The 22,018-nt window shown below is 37.2% G+C and overlaps 1 protein-coding gene across 4 annotated transcripts in view; it reads right to left on the reverse strand.

Moving 5' to 3' along the window:
* Nucleotides 1–21,783, reverse strand: part of MCPH1 (microcephalin 1) — a 123,132-nt gene extending 101,349 nt beyond the window's left edge. The window contains exons 1-9 of one of the 4 annotated variants that reach the window (XM_021391522.1): nt 21,027–21,385; nt 18,478–18,569; nt 16,362–16,480; nt 12,387–12,462; nt 11,730–11,850; nt 11,325–11,465; nt 9,717–9,809; nt 5,718–5,921; nt 877–989 (exon numbers count right to left, since the gene is read on the reverse strand). In XM_021391522.1, the coding sequence (XP_021247197.1) occupies nt 877–989; nt 5,718–5,921; nt 9,717–9,809; nt 11,325–11,465; nt 11,730–11,850; nt 12,387–12,462; nt 16,362–16,480; nt 18,478–18,569; nt 21,027–21,243 (1,176 nt within the window). In that variant the 5' untranslated portion in view covers nt 21,244–21,385. The other 3 variants (XM_021391525.1, XM_021391523.1, XM_021391524.1) reach the window with 3 other exon arrangements.

A 22,018-nucleotide genomic window follows, 5' to 3' on the forward strand; every position in this document is an offset into this window, starting at 1 on the left:
ATAATAAGAAACAGAGCATACGCTACTGTGTTAAGGACATTCAAATCAAATCACCTGAGTGAAATGGATGGATATGAAAGAAGCTATCTGAAAACACACAGCAAGCAATGAAACATCTGTCTAATTTGTTTCATGTCATTACATCTTTCAGTGCCTTAGAACTTCCCATTTTTGAAACAATTCAGTGTCCATTTTAATTGTATGACTTACTACTATACTACTGATGAAAAGAGCTACTATGTATTTTCCTGCTGATCAGTTTTACATTTAATTGTAACAAAACTTTCACAAGACAAAGTGACCTTAAGATCCAGTGCTGACCCAGTCATCTCTCTTCATTTGTTCCCATCCAAACTGAGTTCAAATCATAAATTTAGCTAAATTTATGATTAAATAAATGAACCTAAAAAGAAATATGGCATATTTATTCTTCAGAAACAGCCATGGTCAATGCTGGAATAGGCCGTCCACGGAGGTGGTGGAGTCACTGACCCTGGAGGTGTTCAAGGAACGTTTAGATGTTATTGTGAGGAACATGGTTTAGTGAGAACTGTAGGTGATAGGTGGATGGTTGGACTGGACGATCTTGTAGGTCTTTTCCAACCTTGGTGATTCTACGATTCTATGATCTAATACGCATATACACACACATATATCAAAAATGTAGTGACAAACTTGTGACTGCCACCACAAGCTTCCAGAAAGTTGAGTTCCATGGTTATATGTATTTCTTTGAACATCAATCACTGAATATTTCAAGTAGGATTTAGAAATATATTTCTTTAAGTGTGTAAAGCATGCATCTTCTATTTGTAGGTACAAAGGCACTCAGTGATTCTTCAAAAAAGAGCTTAATGAACATCCAGTTAAACTGACCTTTTGGAGTCTTTTAGTTTTTCTTATCTTCCTACTGTGCTTATTCTTTTGTTCATTAAAAACTTTGCAAGAGCCATCAGTAAAATCATATGCAGAAACTTGATTTTCATCACCTAGAAACCAAGCATATTAAAAATTTAGGAACTTGAAATGAAACTGCCACACTTTATAGAGCTCAGTACAATTTAAAAAAATCTAAGTTAATAATTTCCACCTCTTATTTTTTTCACTGTTTCAGTTACGGAAGAAAAATGACACGTGAGCACTTCACTTTATCCTTCAGTTTCTCATCTTCTAAATAAACTAGAAAAGAAATTGTGATTTCCAGTATTTTGAGTACTATATATTGATCACAAACAGAGAATGAGCAACACAGCTTTTTATTTCAAACTTTCTATTCTATTCTATGATTTCTATGAATTTCTATGAATACACAAAGAAATATTTCAGAGTTTGAAGCACTGCTGCTACATTTTTTTTTTATTTCTTATTGTAACATGAGTGCTTCCAGAACACGTTGCCTTTATTTGAAATGACCTGAAGGTCTGAAACATGTTTTCAAACATCAGTTTACAAGCAAATCTAGCAAGCTGTTAGCAGGCAAGGCTTGACAGCACATGCAAGTATATAGGTCCTGTTATTTAGAAAAAGGCACCATCCACGAGAATGTACTCTAATAAGCATGACAAAAAGCAGTTTTTTTTCATCACGCATTTTTTAAATTAACATACATTTAATTTGTCAACTTTGTTGCTGAATGATAATCTTCTGGATTCATTTGAGAAATTAACTTGCTTGCATAAGACAAAAAAGCTTTGATCCATCTTTTGATGAAGTTTTAATTATTGGAGATTTAGGTAGATCATTGTTCCTAAATTTAACTCAATTGAATCCACGTTAGGACATTCATTAATTTTTCATTTAAAAGAAATGCATGACATCATTTAAAGAAAGTTTAATAAATATTGATTTAAGTGGCCTAAATTCAACTCCTCCCAAATAATCTTGTCATTGCTTCAATATGACCCATATTTAGAAGTCTAACTGCCTATTCTATTCAATGGAAATAAATAGAAGGCATTACTTCTGAAGTGACCTAGTTATTTGGTATTGCATTAAGGCCATCATCTTCAGTCATAGAGCAAGACTGAGGGCAAGAGGACAAAAGGTCTTGCTACACAATAAAAAGAAGGTAAGAAATATAAATTTCACTGTTTGGGAAACATGATTTTAAAAAGCTACTACTAAACATTTATTTTCAATCTTAAATAAAAGATATTAGGTCACAAAAAATGTCAGGAGATTATTGACTCCATTGCTTCACCCCAAGCAGGAGTACGTAGACTTAAAACTGGTTAAAAACAAGCTATCTGTCTCAAATTTCAGTAGACTCTCCAGTCATTTCATTCACTGTAAAATGACAATACACCAGCATCTTGGGTTTCTTGTTTTTTTTTTTTGTTTGTTTGTTTGTTTGTTTTTTTACCTGGGGGGGCGGGGGGATGGGACAGTGAGAAGTGCTTAAATATTTCTTTTGACTCCCTTGACCTGAATGTTCAAGAACTTTAACTCTTGCCCCACTTAGATTAAAATCCAAAGACTTGGATTAAAGGGCCAGTGATGCTTGGACCTCTTTCCAGTTTGGCTTCATTCTCATTTATTCTCTGCATTATTCCATTCTTTAATTTACAATTTGAGTTTCTCACCATTCATGATCACCTATCACCAGGGAGAAGTTTTGAACGAGAATATTGTCTTCAAAAATCCATTTGATATTTTGAGTTAAAAAACAAGTAATAGTTAGATACCATGGGCTAGATTTTGTTCAGTCAAATCATACATATTTATTATAAGCTTTATCTATAGTGGTCTCCTTTAAGAATATCTTCAAGTGTTACTGCAATTAAGTTGTATCACATCTACTATTCTGTACTTATCTACAGAGTTAGTCATCCTAATTTTATCTATTTTTTTTCATGGCTTCATCAGACTTTATAAATTGACATCAAAATAACTCATTCCTGTATTTTGAAATATTTGTCCTTCTTGCTTTAATACATTTCAATTAAGCTTTCTTTGAAGATAAAAAACAAGGAATCAAGCAGAACTTTTCTTCATCCCTCACTTGTTTTTAAAAGACATAGTAAAATAATATTAACAGAGACATAATATTTTTAGAAAGCTTGTATTTTTCCAAAACTGAAAAACATTTAAGGTAATTTTCAAACGTGTGCTTTTAAAGATATGCATTTTAGAATTTTAGTATTTTAGAAGCATTAAGCACCTATCTTGACATTTTAGACGTAGAACCTCAGGTAAAACACATTCTTCTAAATCAAACTTGATCGTGTTTGTACTAAATAACAGAATGGTATTTTCAATTCCTTTTCTTAATCTTGAACTGCATCTATTAAACACCGTCACCTATGCAGTCTGTACTCAAGCTATGCACAATAGATTCATGAAAAATATAGCTAAAATCACATGACAGTGGTAACAGTTTACAATCTTGTGGGCCCACATGTCTAGCTGTCCAGAGCCACATGCAGCCTGCAGGCTGTGGGTTGGACATGGCTGATTTACATAATGAATGAGAAGAAAATTCTAAGACTTTGCTAGCGACACAGATAGTCAGCCTTCACAGCAGCATTATTGTACACCCATAAACTTCTATTCATGATAGAGGAAAGCCACCATTTTGCTCATCTTGTAACTGCTAAAAATCTAGGCACTGACATGCAAAACTCAGTGCTTAAATTTCTACTTTAAAAACAAAGAGTGAAAGTAGTCTGTAAAGAGAACGCTTATCAAATGTTATCTCTTGTCATTAAAGACACGGTGAAGGCTTGAGCAATACCCACCGTGATCAAACATGAATAATGTGAGCTCTTGTGAAGGAACACACAAAGGAAAGACTGCTAAATAAATGTAAATGTATAATTAAATTTATGCTTGCTATCAGGTATCATAAATCAGGAATTGGGGCTTAGTAACCTTTAGATATTTTCTGATATGGGTTACTTCTTAAACATGGCTTTCATAAGTAGTAAGAGAAGGAAAAACAGAGAGCAGGGTAAGGAAGTCTGGCACAGAATAAAACAGGTATAACAGCTTCAAGAAATACTGCCCTCCTGCATCCATAGAAACATACAAAATGATCCTCAAAACAATAGGTTGGTGATAGACCTCATATGTTAAAGTGGACTAGCAAATGTCTTGCGTAGACTGTAAGCCTGGAGTACCTAGCCAATAGGGGAACAGGAAAGTACCTGCGACGGGAGAAGAGTATATAGAGTTTCACTAACTAAGCGCGTTTTCTCCTTCACCACTAGGGGGAGCGTGCCCGCTACTGCAATAACGAATAAGAACTTCGCTGCTTCACCGAGGCCTTTGCCTGATCAGATATTACAGAAGCTGAGAGTTTCTCACAGCATCATTCCAGAATTTCCCTGAGTTCTCAAGATTCAGTATTCTAGTATATATTTACATTGAAATAATTTATGCTAAACTAAATTAAGAATGCTCAGGTATAACTAGTATTCTTAAAAATATTATTAAAAACTAAGATGAGCTCCATATAAACAAGCCATAACTGAAAGAGATGCTTACTTGGCACATCTTTCAGTTGTTCCATGTGAAGTAAGGAGGTGGACTCAATCTTCAAGGGACCCTTCCAGCTCAGAATATTCTGTGATTCTGTGTGCCCTCAAATGTCTAATTCAATCTTCATCATAGCAAAAGTTAGAAATTGCAGTTTTTTTTCCATTAGATAATTTGTGCCTTTAACTGGAATTGTAAATTGTGAAATAAGAGTAATTTTAACAGGGAATGCTATGATTAATAGTTACTTGTAGACAGCTTGCAAGAGTATCATAATACTAAAAGGACAAAGAACTTGTTACCTCAAACAAGCCTTGACTAGAGTCATAGAATCATTTGAGTTCTCAAGCATTTTTCCGTTGAGAATGACATTTTGCATTTAGTTGCACAAGCATTTCTAATGCAGTATGATATCTGTTCATTCTCTGTCTCTACGTACAGACTTACAAGTAGTGTGAGTACAGTAATTCATGCTAGCTCTGTAGGATGGACTTGCTGAGGCAGACTATTCACAAAATTAGAATCTAGACCTTCTGCAATTTCAGCTTTTTCACCATCAGACATACAATTTAATGGCACGCTTTCTCTACGGTCAGCTAGTTTGAACTTTTTCTTTATTAAAACACAATTTGCTGTAAAAGACTTTTTTCTGCCTTTCTCATAAGTATTACGTAGCTTCCAGAAACTCCTATCAGTTGAGCCCATTCCTGTAAAAGACTCTTTGCAAGAAACTTCAGGAGGATTCTGGGACTATTTCAGTCCTTCTATCTGGACTTCATTCAAATTAGATGAGAAAAAAAAGCCTTCATAAGAAGCCTTGTCAATACACAGATCCTTGCCATATGTAGTGACTCCTTGCAAGTACTCCTTTTTAGACCCTGATGCACTCAGTTTAAAGCCAGACAGTGTTTGTATTTTATTCCTTTTTCTGTGTCCCATAAGACTATCACTTCCACCAAAAGGGAACCCTTTGTCAAATGAACATGTATTTAACTCTTCACTGCCCACAAGTGAATTAGAGAGAATGTCATTCAAAGCACTATTAACAGCATTTAACTCAGCAGTTTTTTGGGAATGACTAATACAAACGAAGTCCTTGATTTGGAGAAGACTATTTTTGTTTGCAACTGAAGTAGTCATTGTCCTTTCATCCTTATGATTTTGCTCTGAAGACTTTTCTAGATCTTTTGTTTCTAAATACAATTTATCATACAAAGTATTCTGCAAAATCTGCTTTTTACCTAAGCTTCTGCTGCTAGGTTGTTTCCGGATTGAGCTCTTCTGGTCACGGCCACATGAGGGAGAATTCAATGATGCACTCAGAGAAACATGAGTACGAGTCTGAGTATCACAGATCTTTTCTACCTCTTTTTTCTGTCTTTTTGAGGTATCTGTTCCAAAAAAATCATCACAACTTGAATTTAAGCAGTCTTCCTTTTTTTCTCCTGTAAAATATGAAAAGTAGCAATGTAGACAGTTAAGAAAACAGAAACAGAACAAAATTTCTAAGTAAAACACACATGAAATTGCTGAAAAGAAGAAGCAAGGATGTAGCCACCTGTCAGAATGTTAAGTGGCCAAGTCATTAAAAGCTAAACAGAAACAAAGTATATTGACAAGAAGCTACAACAGGTTTAACTATCATATATTTCTATGTGGTAACAATTATTCACAAATCCTTTCTTAAAACAAAGCAGAGAAAAACTCTAATAAGTGAGAAAAGCAGCATGATTTTATACTGATAGAGTTAGCTGGAAACCAAATAACCATTTTTGCTACCACAGCCTTACTCATCATCTTGCAGTTTTCCCAGTTAGGAAGAAATTAAACACACTGTAGTTTCATAATGTATGTATCGACATACTGTAATAAAACCAATCAGAATACAGAAAAATAAAACATTTCTTTTAGTTATTATAAAGAAATTATTTTGAGAGGTGATATAAAGGAACCATTCATAACTCTTCACAGTAAATTCCTCTGAAATAGACTTGCATCTTTGATTATTCAAAATACAATTTTAAGAATCCATTTGTTCCATACAATGTTCTATACTCTATTTATTGCAACAAATGTATGCTGAGTGCAAAGTTTCAGCAATACTTCTTTCGTTAGTGCTACTAATTGAAGGTTTTAGGGGAAATTGGAATCTTGTTTGCTTACTAACTATAAATAATGATTTAAACATATGGTATAGTTAGGTACTTTCTGAAAAATGCAATATATGGAAACGGAAAGATAGGTATCGCGTGACATGATTGGATATCCAAAGTAACAATTGAAAAAGTCTTGATTTCACTCCTCAAATTAAGCTGAAATTGAAATGTCTCACTCACATGAGCCTTGTAAACAAACAAAAGAGTCACCATGACAGCATATCAGAGATGAAAACTACACTGACTATAATCGGGGAATATAGAGAATTGCTCCAGAAGTAAAGCTTCCTATTTACTTTCATGGAAAATACAGCAGATACAAAGAGCACAAGAACACTATATGATAGAGCAAAGTCTCAGATACAAAATACTATTTTTCAGCGTAGTCACCACCACTAGCCATGCATTTTTGCCAGCAATAAACAAGAGCCTGCATACTGCACTTATAATAATCTGCACTAGCAGAGGTGACCCAGTATTTCACAGCTGCTATGATGGCATCATTGCTGAAACATGCCACCTTGCTGTGCTCACATCCACTGTTTGGTCTCCATAAATGTTCAGCAGGCATCAATGAATGTCAGTGGGTGCCATTTATTCTGCTTGGAGGAATTCAGTGACACACATTTGCTGCATACACACTTTATGTCAGACACAATTTTATCAGACCGCACCTCTGCTGCCACCTGTCACATGGCAACAAAATGTAATGGAATATTGGTGAGAAGGTTCAACCTCTCACATCATGGTCCAACATAATAAAATAGAAAGCATTATTTTCAAAGCAGCTCTTGTAATATAAAATCTATAGTGCAGCTGTAATGCTGGAGGGGCATATTCAAGATAAAGTGCACAAATCAATGTTTAACCTTATCAGCACACAACCAATTTACTAAGATAAAATAGCTCAGTGGTGTAGTTATGCTACTTCCAGTATGAAGCTACCACTTCTTCCTAAAATTGCATGAAGACATATCTACCCAGTCAGCATGGGATCATGAATGGTAGATCCTGCTTGACAAATTTGATATTGTTCAATGACAAGGTGACCTGTTTAGTGGATGAAGGTAAGGCTGTCAATGTGGTCTACCTGGACTTCAGTAAGGCCTTTGAGCCTGTCCCCCACAGCATCCTCATGGAGAAGCTGGCTGCCCATGGTTTGGATGGGCATACACTCTGATGGGTGAAACACTGGCTGGATGGCCAGGCCCAGAGAGTTGTGGTCAATGGAGTTAAATCCAGGTGGTGGCCAGTCACAAGTGGTGTCCCTCAGGGCTAGGTACTAGGACTGCTCCTATTCAACATCTTTACCAATGATCTTGATGAGGGGATTGAATGCACCCTTAGTAAGTTTGCAGACGAAACCAAGTTGGGAGGGAGTGTTGATCTGCCAGAGGGTAGAAAGATTTTACAGAAGGACCTGGATAGACTGGATCGATGGGCCAAAGTAAACCACCATGAGTTTCAACAGGGCCAAGTGTTGGGTCCTGCACTTTGGTCACAACAACCCCAGGAAACCCTACAGGCTTGGGGAGGAGTGGCTAGAAAGCTGCCTGACAGAAAGGGACCTTGGTGTGCTGATGGGCAGTCAGCTGAATATGAGCCAGCAGTGTGCCCAGCTGGCCGAGAAGGCCAATGGCATCCTGGCTTAGATCAGGAATGGTGTGGTGAGCAGGACTAGGGAAGTCATCCTGCCCCTGTACTTGACACTGGTGAGGCCCCACCTCGAGTACTGTGTTCAGTTTTGGACGCCTCAGTACAGAAAGGACATGGAGGTGCTGGAGCAGGTCCAAAGAAGGGCAACAAGGCTTGTGAAGGGTTTGGAGAATATGCCCTACAAGGAGAGACTAAAGGAACTGGTGCTGTTCAGTCTGGGGAAGAGGAGGCTGAGGAGAGACCTCACTGCTCTCTTCAAATACCTGAAGGTGATTGCAGTGAGAGTGGGGTTGGTCTCTTCTCACTGGTGACAAGACAAGGGGAAATGGCAAGTTGCACCAGAGGAGGTTTAGGTTGGATATCAGGAAAAACTTCTTTCCAGAAAGGTTGTTAAGCACCGGAATAGGCTCCTTGGATGTGGTGCTTGGGGACATGATTTAGCGTTGGGTTGTTAGAGCAGTATGGTTAGGCTGCAGTTGGACTTGATGATCTTGAAGGTCTTTTTGTACCTGAGCAATTCTATGATTCTAGCTGTGTCAGAATACCACTACGTATAATTTTGACCCTATTCTCATTCTCAGGTTTTCTGTACAAAACTAAACTAACTAGTTTTTTAGTACAAAACTAAAGAAAAAACAACACAAGATATATAGTTACTGCTGGAGGAGAATGGAGTAGGCAGTCCACTCAAGTGGTCTTCATTATGAATTCTAAAAGCTGACTTCTTACTCTTCTACTGAAATGCAACTTATCTTTTTGTTCTGACTGGTGGGAGACATGTGCTATGAAGTACATTACTCATTGTGGACATTATTTCTTAATGCAGCTAAGAAATCCACAGGTGTAGCTTAACAACTTTCACAATCACTCTCTGCCTTATGTCCTGCTACTATGCCAAAACACAGGCACTGAAGTCTAAAGGCTTGAGTACAAGAACCTTAACATGTCACTTCCTGAATATTTAAACTGGAGAATGCATTAGGTTTTCAGCTTTTTCCCTTGAAAATTTGGAAGACATTCCAGTTTTATGAGTTCTATTTTTTACTTGGTTCTCTTTGTTTCCACATCACACCACCAAGCTCCGTTTCTATACAAGATTCCTGTATCAGTAAACTGATAGAATGCCAGAACAAGACGACATTAACAAGGAATAGAATTACTTGTCACACAAGTAAGTGACACAGGCAACACAGCATTAAGGCACAACATTTACCCAATATGACTTCTCATGCTCCAGTTCCTTGAATTCGTACTCCTATATACACTGCCAATTAGGAGAAAATTAAAATAATTCAACTTCAAATATAAATAACAGAACAGACAAAGTCCTATTTCAGTGTACAAATCTATCACCATTCAAAATAAGATATACAGATCATGCATTACTTTTAAATCCTCTAACATGTTAAGTAAGGTTGAGAAAGTTACCTTGCAATAATGTATCTTCTGAATTCATCAAAGAGGTAGACAGTAGGCAACCTCCTTGTGAGCAGTGTGTAGGAGTTTGAAACATCTGGGAAGCTAGGAATTTGCAAATGATAAATTAGTCAGCTCTATGTGCAGACATACAGGTTTCTACAGAATCTATTCATATCTCAAAACAGTTCAATTTCAAGAGACATGTGGTTGCTCTGACAACTAATTATAGACTGCTTAACTGTATCTCAAAATTAGGTACTCAAAAAAATTATTACATTTTACAAATGAATCAAATTTCTTCCAGAAAACTCAGCACCATACTTTTCTGAAATGAAAGAAAACTACTGATGAAATATTATGGACATCTCTAAGCCAGTGGAGATCTTTTAACTAAATCTGCAACAGAGAACAAATAGAAGCCACGCTAAAATAAGATTTCATTTTCCATCGATGTGTAACTGTTTCTGTAATTTCCTTTCACAATTTTGTTTGGAGGCATAAAGTGACAGTTTATTTGACAGACTTCTTAAAACTTCAAACACTACCAGTTTTTTCCTACAGTAAGATAACACAAATACTGATAAATTATTTGAAAACTCAAGTCTACATTTAATTCACCAGGATTTGCATTTCCAAGTCAACTGGTTTTATTCACTTAGGTCTTTTTTTTGCTATTTAAATCCCATTCTTCAGTACTTGAACTGGTGTCTTAGCATTTTGGAACTCCTTTTTGAACTGTTGGCCTGGAAGTAATAACATTAAATTCTAATGCAAATGCTACAGTTGGCAAAGACTGTAATAGGAAATAAGATTTAGAATCTTGCTGAAAAGTTCAACCAAGTTATAATACCAAATTACAAACTTAAAAGTCTATTTTATCCATTATTCCCAAAATGTACTATGATTAAGAAATTCCATTTTGTTAAAATTGTCCTCCTTGTCTTCTTATGTGCCTTTCAGTATAGAAACAAAAACCTAAAAAGCATTCATACCTAGTCAAAACTTGGTAAGAACGGAGTATGTGTAGTGATCCTTAAGCTATGGCGGTCAGAGGCACAGAATATACACAAGATATGAGTTTTACGAACTTACAGATTCTAGGCTCAGTTCAAATTCAAATGACTTTGAAGAAAAAAATACACTCAACTTTTAGATTCAGTCACCATATTTAAGAGGCATTCAGGTCAAATAATAAAACAAAGCATCAGGTACAAAATAGGCGTAGCCACTGTTCTAATTCCAGACTGTAAGAAGAAACAAGCACCACCCTTTCTGCATGCCTCATTTAGATCAGTATCCCTTTGCACTTCACTGGAATTCAAAGCTCTTAACAGCCAGTGTTCATTTCAAATGAGCTATGGGCTAATGGACTTATGTCTTGCAAAATGCTACCCACATAATGATTAATGCTACCCACATAATGATTAATGCTAACTGATTTCAGTGATATTACCTTACACATTTCTAATCAGATATTTTCATTCTGAGTCTAGGTAATTAAATATTTCAAGAAAAGTATGGTGAGAGTAATTCTGAGAGCAAAAAAGTGTGGCAAAAAAAATGCAGCAATAAAAACAGAGGCCATTTGCGCACACTCGTGAATAAAGTTTAACTTACCAGTAGGAGAAAGATTTTCTCTTTTCTCCTTCATCTCATTTATTCTTCTTTCCATTTCACTGCATTGATCTCTTATTTTAGAAACAGGGCTATACACAAGTGAACCATCATCTTCAAAAAGTAGAACCGGTATATCAGTTTCTACATGAAAAAAATTATATTTGTACATTATTATAAATAATAATTTATAATAACAATTTATACTATAACAGCTGCAGATTGAGTTTTGAATTTGCAAACACAAATTTGCAAACAGCTCTGTAAAATGAAAATCGACTTTATCTGTTACAGTGATATGCATAAAAGTATAAAAAGAAACAAAAAAAATCCTCAAAAAATCATCTGTCTTAAGTACTTTAAAGAAATAACTAAGATATCTGAATACTAGTCCAAGGGAATTCTTACCTGCATTAATTCCTATCCTTTGTTTAGCTAATTCTTTAGCCATCTTGTCCAGTCTTCTCTGCAGCTTTCTATCATTTTCTGGAGTTTTTTCAACAAGGTCCTTTGGCTGCATACATTTGTGCTACAAGACATGTGAGACTATTAAGTATACGGTTAAAACCTGCTCAAAGTAACCAGACTTCCTATTTGCCTACCATTTTAACTCTGTATTTATTATCAGTGTTTAACACTGATTTATAATAATCTCTTTAAGAGTTTTAGATAACTGCAAAGTTAACATTATCCAAAACGAACTGTAGTATGAAGCTATAAAGGATTAACAGATATTTTAGATCAGACTTTCGGAAGAGGGAGATGAAGGTATCAACTTTCTTCTTCCTTTTTTTTTGTTTGCAGCAACGTTACTGCTCAAAAGTTACATGCTTTTTCCCCCTCAAAATCAGGATTGTAGTCCTTGTCACAATGCAATGAAACACAAGGTACACTGCAGTCAGTTGGTTTGGATTAGCAGATCATTTTGTCATCCTTTAAATCTTCACTTTGTATACCAGTATAAACACTCAATTATTATCCTTAAAAACCTACTCAGAGTTCACAGAAAGCTCCAAAAATCAACAGTTCAAATGCTTGAGGTCAAGATATTAGAATTTTACTCACTTTTAGTGGTAACCCTTCATTACTGTATACTGCAGGAAATAAAGATTCATCAACACGTATTCCAGTTTCTCGACATCTGTGTAATAAAATAGAGCTGTCATTTCTAGTTTTAAAGAATGACAACTTTTACTGAAAAAAAAACTGTTTGAGCTCTGCATTAATTAAACCCTTTCCAAGTATGTATTCTTAGCATAACTACTGCAATGCTCAAAAAAACCCCAAACCCCAACAACTGTACATTACATATCAAATAAAGGACATAACACAAATTTTGTCCTAATAATGTCCTCTAAATTGCTGCATCAGTGATCTAAAGCTCAAAGATATCCACTCACACGTTATTTCCCCTCACATTCAAAAAATCACTGAATGAAGTCATTCTGGCCCAATTCACATGATCCTAAAATCTAGCCATGTATTTTCTGGGGATTCTAGGTTTAGATCTTTTACTAGCTAATGAGATACTTAACCTTCATTTGTCATTCTGATGACAGTAAAGTTTCACCTGCAATCTACATATCTAAGTATGTTAGGAAAAATGAGAAAAGAAAGGATAACACTCCTATTTTGCTAATTGAGAAGGTAGGTTTCATCTGATCCTAGCTCTTACTTCTTACCAATTAGTTTCACTTTTCTGCCTTCTCTCTGTATATACAATGTTAAAATCAGCTCCTTATGGTGAAGTAAAACTATTTCTATATTTTTTTAGTTAAAAAAATAAGATAATCAAACTGATACTCTACCCTGAGATTTCCTTTTTAATAATTCTAAGTCTGACTTGAGACCAGTGGGATTCGTGTTACCTTAGAATATCATACATATCTATTGTATACCTGCCTACTACAAATGGTGTTGAGACAAGAACTTGGTTATCAGTACATTAATGAAAGATATATTTTAGTCAGAATTGGTAATGTTTCATTCTTGAACCATGTTTTCTGTAGTAAAACTGGTTATGGAAAAGAGATGGAACCTTAGCAGACTACTAGAATTCCTCTCTAGAGGAATAGAGACATTCAAAACTGTGCTTCTAGCGACACCTAGTGTCAAATTGCTTTAATGATCACATTTGTAAAATTAACGCTTTACACATAAAGAAAAAAAAAAGAAAAACAAACCACTACAAATATTTGTTAAACTAACAGTGTCTAGAGTTGTCTGGAGTATCAAATAAAGATGATAATTAACCTGTTATACTTCAGTGGCTATTATTAAAATCTAGATAACGATTTTAAACCTGTTTGGTTTTGTTTTTTTTTTTTAAAATAAATATATTCAGGATTTATGAATCTTCTGACATTTCAGTGTTCATCTTATTTTTCAAGTTTTCTTCTGGATAACATTACTTCCTGTTAAACAATGGAACCATATTTATTCAGTTTATACTTAAATATGATCAAGAAGCAGAAGCTTTTATCTCAGGCAGATCATTGGCAAGAACACTTCATATAAGAGGCAACATCCACACAGGCCCTGACACTAATAATTTGTGCTGTTTTTGAAGAGAAAAGCAAATATTACAGTTTCTCAAGTCAAAGGGCATGCTCCTATGATAGGCTCATGTACTGCTCAGGGGATCATAGCAGAGTACATGCAGAACAGTTTATAAGTAGTGGTTCACCAGCTGTGAAGTGGGAGAATACTTAGCATAAAGCAGAATAATCAGGAAATGCTGAAAAAATTGTGGATGAGTTGCTTCCTTCTGGTGTTTTTAGAGCTCAAATATCAAAGAGTAGAGCCTGGATTAAATACTACATAGTATCAGTATCACGATACCCAAGAGCATATAAGAAGACAGTCAAAAGTTCCCATTTTGCTTTGCTGTGTTCAACAGATTCACAGTATAAGGATGGTCTGAGGCAATACTGTATTTGTTGGGTTTTTTTTTTTTTGATAAAACTGTTTAATTGCTTCAGAATTTTTTAAAATCCACATCAACCTTTGCAGTCTATATTGATTCTGCAAGAAGGAGTTAGAGCCTAGCTCATTTTGCTAAAAAACATCTACCGTTTTCTCTGTATTTGTCTCCAGCCAAATTCATGTGAATTCTCCAATTCTTCTACAAGGGAAAGAACAATATACATTTGTTCCCTATTCAGCCTCTCCATATGAACCTTTGTTTTCATACGGAAGAGGGATCTCTGACTTGTCACTCACTTCTTTTCCGGGATGAAGAATTCTTGTCTCTTCAAATCACATCTTGTGAGAAAATCATTTTATACTTTCAGTCATTCTCAACGCCATTTTCTGACAACATTCTGAACATATCCACGGCCTTCTCGCTTCAGCTACCAAAAGCATCGTGCTTGCCATCTCTTATTCTCACTGGAGTTTTCAACCACTTGGATGTCTACCGGAAAGTCAACGCAGTGGGCTTCAAGCAATCCAGGAGACTCCTGGAGTGCACTAAGGATAACTTCCTGGACTAGGTATCAGACAAACTGACCAGAGGAGAAGCATTATTGGACATGGTGCTCACCAGTGCAAAGGACATCATTAATGTGTTAAGACTGGAGGCATTCTGGGCTGTAGTGACCATGACCTGTTTGAGTCTGTGATCTTGAAAGTTATGGGTCTGGCAAAGAGCAGAGTCAGGACCCTAAACCTCAGAAATGTGAATTCCCAGCTGTTTAAAGAATTATTGGATGGAATCCCCTGGAAAGCTGTCCTTACAGACAAAAGAGTGAAACAGAGCTGTCAGTTCTTTAAGGACACCCATCTGAGATCACAAGAGCTCTCCATCTGTACGTTTCAGAAACCAAGCAAGGGAGGCAGGAAACCAGCATGACTGAGCAAGGGCTTGCTGCTCAAACTGAGGGGTAAGAAGGAAATGCACAGGCAGCAGAAGCAGGGATGTGTGGCAGAGGAAAAAAATTACAGAGAAGTTTATTCATCCATCATTATCACTGCTCCCATCTCAATAAAGCGCATCTCTGTGTCAGATGATTTCTTCAGTTACAACCAGCAACTTCTAAGACATACACCAAAACCTTGCCCTGATGCTAGGAATACTTTTAAGAATGTCAGGAAGATACTAGCTTTTTATTTCCTACTGAACAGCTTACATTTTCCTCCTAGATCCTCTTATAACTTTTCATTTGGTGCTGGCATCCTGGCAGAGTTAGTTTCTTGAGGCTTAAGAGTTTGATCTCAAAGCTGCAGAGCACAGTGTTGCTTTATCTTACTCAGACTGCTATTTCTCTAAGCACGTGATACTTAATTGATAAAAAAAGGACCTTTTACTGATATTCTAATTTCCATCATCACAGCAATTTAAGAATTGGAGTGTTTAAATATAACATGTGTATTCTTAAAAACTAATAGTGTGTTTTTACTCTGTATCAGAAATCTAAGTTAACCTTCAACCACTTCTTAAACACAGAAGAAATGCCATAGACTACCAACAAAATTTCTTATGGATGGCAGCAAAGCTGAAATTTTTGGTTGTTGTTTTGCTTTTTAATATAAATCGCTCCCTATGGTAGTCAAAAATCTTCAAGCAGTGCCATGCTGAACCTGACAAATGTCTCAAAAGACAGACTACACATGGATCTTTTTCTTTCTTGCCGTGGGATACTCTGTCTATAGGGACGAAGTACAGAAACAGTACAAATACTTCCTTCATTTTTGTCCCTGATGAAATGTGCTTTTTCATGTGGAAATGGAAGAATTCAATTCAATGTAAATATCTGGTCTTCATTGTCTATGCATACCATCTGAGAGCAAAGGAGTGGAACACTACACAAATATGCCATGGAGCTACTTCAACATACTCATTTTCAATAGATAACACGCTATCTTTCTGTGGAAGTAACACATTTCGTAATAGAAATAATGTCATAGGAAAGTTATCATTTACTCATAGACTTAACGCTGTTCCAAGTACATAAGAAAAAACAGGTCATTTTAAAATAAAATAATACAAGAATCCATTCTCTGGAATTGGTCATGTTCATTATATTCAGTAGTACTCACTTCTCAACCCAGAGTACAGAAACAATCTTTACACCAGCGTTCTGTGCTTTTCTCCATGTAGTTGAATGTCCATCTTTGAAGACTACATGTGTCACACGCTTACTGAAAGTTTTTGAAACCTGCAGAAAAAAACAGAGAGCTCATCTTTGAATCTGAAAATCAGAAAATATTAATGAAATTAGATGGAGTCATCTGTTTTTCTTGCATGAAAGTCTAGCATAAGAATTTATTCTAAACAGTATGTCAAGGGTTGCTTTGATCTTTCCCATCTTTGCAAAAAGCCTGAAGCAATCAAAGCCCAAGTCTGATTAATCAAGTCAATGCAAGACAAGCTGGAGGGCTAGAGTAGCCTTTTATTTTTATAATTTCTTTTCTCTATGTTACCATTTCCATACTCTCTCTGTATCACTAATCTTACATTATTATTTAAGTAGCCCCAAATTTTTATGAAACAACCAGTACAGAATTTAGTTGTCACTATCCAAAGAGATGCCAATTATATCTCTCATTTAGTGAAGAACTTGCAGACTTAGAATACAGGTAACTCCATCTTATAAACTAATTCTCAATAACAGTAATCACTTTCAGTTCTGAGGGAAGACCGATGCTACTAAAAAAACAACTGTGAGAGAAGACTTAAAAAACAAGGGTGAGGAATACAGGAAACTCATGTAAGTATAGCTAACATCACAACTGACATTTTCACTGTGACACAAAACTGATTAAACCTTCAGTTACAAACCTCTAATAACAACTAAATGACAAGCTTTCCAGTTCTAGATGTTCCATTCTTTACAAACAACATTTCATGTAATGGGAACTAAATATAAAACTGTTCAATCAGTTGCTGTGATTGTCCCAAATTCATCAAGTTAATAATTCATATTTTACAGCAGCATCTCCTCAACACAGTCAAACAGAAGTAGCTGTGTGACTCCCAGACACAAATGCATTGTCACTTCTGCTAGAATCAGGCTCACACCCATGTGCTAAGGAGACTTGATGCTTGATATGGCTTTGCCACCAAATTAAGGAGCATCACTACCTTAGGCCTCCCTCTCACCATGAAGCCATCAGTCAGGGTATAGTCATAAGCAGTGGTTCTCTCTTTTGTCTCAACTCTTACCCTGGAGGTCACCTATTGATCATCCGGCCTTAATAGATTTTCCATCTAGTGGAAAACTCACAAAAATTCACTGTTTTCTTTCCTGACAGAATAAACCAAGTACTATCATGTGCTCAGCCCAATAAAGGGAAAAGGAGCATCCGGCCAGGAATGAAATAATGAAGGGGCAGGATCACCCCTTTTTGGTCCTGGTGAATAGTCTCCATAGTGTCACCTTGCTCGGTAGTCTCATGTATACTTTTCACCTTATCAAGCTACTTTCAGATCAACAAAATACAATTTTGAAGCCTTATCACATTTTCCATGAGTAAAATGTGATGCTGTCAGAACATAATTCAATAGATTTCACAGCACATCCAAAAAAAACCCCAAAAATATTTATTATTGAAATTATTTATTGTAGGTTGCATTTCCTTTTACAGTAAAAAGAGTTCTTCTGTTGTTCTGTCATGCTACTTCAGCTAAACTCATACAAAGAACAAGGCTTTGGGGACATTACCAAAACTTCCTAAATTACAGTGAGATACACCTACATGTGCCCACTTAAAAAGCACTGGGAGTTCACATAAGTTTTATTTAGAGTATAGTATGGGCTTTAAAAATCTCCATTAAACAGTAATAATGTGCAGGAAGGCAAGATGTTGTAGTAACAACAGACCAGCAGACTACAAGTTAAAGAAAACAAAACAACATGTAAATGACTTAGGTTTTCAACCCTTAGATTTGGTTTGTCCCCATTATGGAGCAAGACCAATACTTCATAGCATATCAGTAGACAAGGAGGCTTATATATACCCAAGGAGGCTTTATATGTTTTTCTTATCTGCCACTAATAAGACTTTTACAGCATAACCACCTATTCTTAAGTTTCTGATTATTTTCCTTCCTGCCCTTTAAAAACTCCTACTACAAAGAAATACATAAGCAGAACAATCTAAGTTTGTAATTAAGATTTTTCTTATTCTATTCATTTCAAAATAGTTTCCTTACTTTTGCTCCCATATCAAGAAGTTGCTGCTCAAAGGCTTTTGAGTAATTTTCTGTTCTGCTAGATGACCAAACTTCTACAAATGCATAAATACCTGGAATCAGAAGAGGGAAAACAACAGATATTTAAGTGCACTGTGGTAAAACAAGTTAAATTGTCTTCCAAAAAATAATTTGCTTTAATACACCTTCATACACATTCAGTAGCACAAATAGCTTTGAATAAGGTATCAGATATTAGCAATAGAATTTTTTTTGAGTATTTCTGTCCCTTAAATTACTTGTAATGGAATGAACTAAAAAGATTGACACTCATTAAACAATTTTTCACTTTTACAGAACACATTGCAAGCTCAATAGGCAAAGCGGTATCTTTCCATGGCTGGTTTTAATCATTGCTAATCTTCAAGTTAATAAAAAAATGTTACGATAAGTTGTCGTAACACAAGCTATAGAAGATATTGAAAAAAACACGGAATTATCCTTTCAGCAAATCTCAATGCAAATATGTAGAAATAACCATTCCCAGCTGACTTAATACTCTACCTTATCTGTATTGAATCACCTTGAAATTAAGTATCCATCACAGGGGCTAGTGAATTTTCATGTCAGCTGCTTTACAGAAGCTTAGATATACTGCACTTAAGCAGCTTACTTCATCAATCAGATTAAGAATCTCTTAAGGAATAAAATAGTCTTGGCTCAATAAGTCTTAAAGAAATAAAAATAAAAACCCATAATCCCAGATGTATTGACATAGAAGGATAAGCAAAAGAAAATTTTAATAATTCCTTTGTTAGTTTGACTTAGGATGATCTATAATGGCATTGGCCGTACCAATTTCCCCTTTTGAATAGCAGATCAGGAAGATTCCAGAAAACTGGAGGAATGCTGGCTCACCAAAACCAACAGTAAATAAAGCGCAGGTCAGGCAACTCTCAGAGCTCATGAATAAAATTGAAAGCTTTGATTTAAATTTAAAAGGTTCACCCTCAACAAACACTACTTAGCTATCACACCTGATGGGGAAGTGCGTATGAAGCAAAGGTGTGCAATTAAATTCCTCCAAGAAAAAAACTGCACCCAGTGACATTCAGTGATGCTTGCTGAACATTTATGGAGACCAAACAGTGGATGTGAGCACTGTGAGTGGCGCGTTTCAGCAGCGGCGACGGTGGGTCACCTCCACTGGTGCAGAATTTTAGGAGAGTGGCATGCAGGCTCTTGCTTATCACTGGCAAAATGCTTAGCTAATGGTGGTAACCATGTTGTAATACAGTGTTTTGCATCTGAGAATTTTCTCTACCAAATAGTGTCATTGTATCTGTTGTAGCTGTGGGAGGCATTACTTCCCCAGTTACTTACACACACGAACTTCCAATTCATTGCATAATGTCATCCATCTTCTTCTTAAATGTAAAAGAAAATTACATTCTAACTGCAGTACTTTTATAAAGATTAATGTTTTTATAATTGCTACAAGTTTTTAACCTATAAAAGAAATAGGGAACACCTCCTTAGGAAGATCAGATGGAAATAAGTGGCTATCAGTACTCTAACTCCAGATATTGAATCACAGAACCATCAACGTTGGAAAAGACCTACAAGATCATCCAGTTCAATCATCCACCTATCACCAACAATTCTCACTAAACCATGTCTCTCAACACAATATCTAAACTTTCCTTGAACACCTCCAGGGTCAGTGACTCCACCACCTCCCTGGGCAGCCCATTCCAGCGCCTGACCGCTTTCCAATTCCCTCATTTTATCCATGTTCATGTTAGTACTGGACCAAGACAGCTTTTTGCTGGGCTGCTCTGTTGTGAAAAATATTGTGCTCACATTCCAAAGAAACACCTTCTCCTTCTTCCTCATCAAATGCTTTTAAACCTTCACAGCTGCAGTTCTGCTAGAAAAACGGTGGGCACCTACCAGTGAAGGCCATGCTGGGAGCTTAGAGAATTCTCTTAAAAGCAGCATGCACTCACCACAGGACCAAACGGATGCTTTACAGTAATTACCCCACTTAGGTAGCCACAGACTTTGTAGCTTTTGTACTGCCAGAAAGCCCAGAGCTTTTTTGAGCTAGAAGAGCTCTGAAAGAGGTAAGTTCCTGTAAAAGCTAACAGGCCTCAAAAGTGGCAGCTGTAGTGGGGAAGCGACAACCAAGAGGACCACCCAATGGGACAGAAATTTAGCAAGACACAAGACACACCGAACCGGGGCCCAAGGCGTTACGAGGACGGCAGCAGCAGGGCAGGCAGAGACGGCCGCTGGCACAGAGAGCCGCCCGCCAGGGCAGACGGACTCCAGAGGGGCCGCGAGGCGCCACGGCACTGCCCGCTCCGCTCCGTCCCTTCCTGCGGCCGCGGGGCGAGCCACACCAGAGCTCCGCAACCCCGCGGGAGAAGGCCGCGCGAGGATTAGGAAAGAGGACGCCGCCAACCGAGCCCTCACAGCGGCCCCAAAGTCGACAAGCCTCGAGGGAAAGGCCGCGTGGAGGCGCCCACCGCAGTCCGGCGGCTCCTCCCGGGGAGCCCAGCCGCTACCTTTCAGCACGGGCTCCATCAGCGGCTCCGAGACCCGCCACCGTTCAAACTTCCTCCGCGCAGCTCCGCAGCGCCTGCGCGGTGCTGCTGGGCCCTGCCGCGCCTGCGTGGTGCCGCCAGCCGCGCCGCCGGCGGCTGGAGCGGGTGTTGTGGCGGGGAGGCTGGTAGCGGGCGGAAGTGTGAGGAGGGGTGCTACGGACGGTTCTGGTGTTCTCATGTGTTAAAAACAAGCCCATAAAATGTGTTCTGTGCCCAAGCAAAACTCTGCTGAAAGCCATGTTTTCAAAAGATAAGGCTACAGCGAAACAGTAAATGAGTGGGTTTTTTTGTGTGTCCGTGTTCACTGTGTGGAAGTCATCAGGAGGCTCCTCTGAATAATTTTATTTTGTGGGGAGGTGTGGCAGATTTGGTGTCCTCAGCACCACAGTGGCTCAAACTGCAGTGTGTGAAGGGGAAGAACACTGAGTGAGCCTACATGATGTAGGTGACAGGAGTGGTGTGGTGACCACAGCTTCCAAAAATCGCTTGAGGGCAACTGTGCTATTAACTGTAGCAGTACTCCTTTTAAAAGGAAAATGATGACGTACAACTTTATTACACAGGGTACACGTGTGCTACACATTGCTGTAGTGTTGTATAAACCAGTGCTGTGCTGAAGCCGTCCATGTGCACTCGTTGTTTCTTCCTTTGAAAAATGGTGGACCAGAAGCTAAGAAGCAGTAGAGGTGCAAAATAAAGGTACCACACTAGTACTTAGTTCACAACCATTCCTGAAGTAGAAGTTATGAGTAGGAAGGAAACAGCTGTGAGCTTTTAATGGACTTTGAAAGCATGTAATGAAAGTAGGATGTTAGAAAATTAACGAGCAGAGAAAATTCTGTCTCTAAATAGATTTTAAAGAGGAATATGCTGAAATGTACAATTAGAGCTGTATGTTCTGATTCTCTAGTCAGCGAAGACAGTGAAGGTTAGTGACTGTGAGAAACTGGTAC

This window comes from Numida meleagris, chromosome 3 (genome assembly GCF_002078875.1).
Source record: "Numida meleagris isolate 19003 breed g44 Domestic line chromosome 3, NumMel1.0, whole genome shotgun sequence".
In the NCBI taxonomy this organism is placed as follows: domain Eukaryota; kingdom Metazoa; phylum Chordata; class Aves; order Galliformes; family Numididae; genus Numida; species Numida meleagris.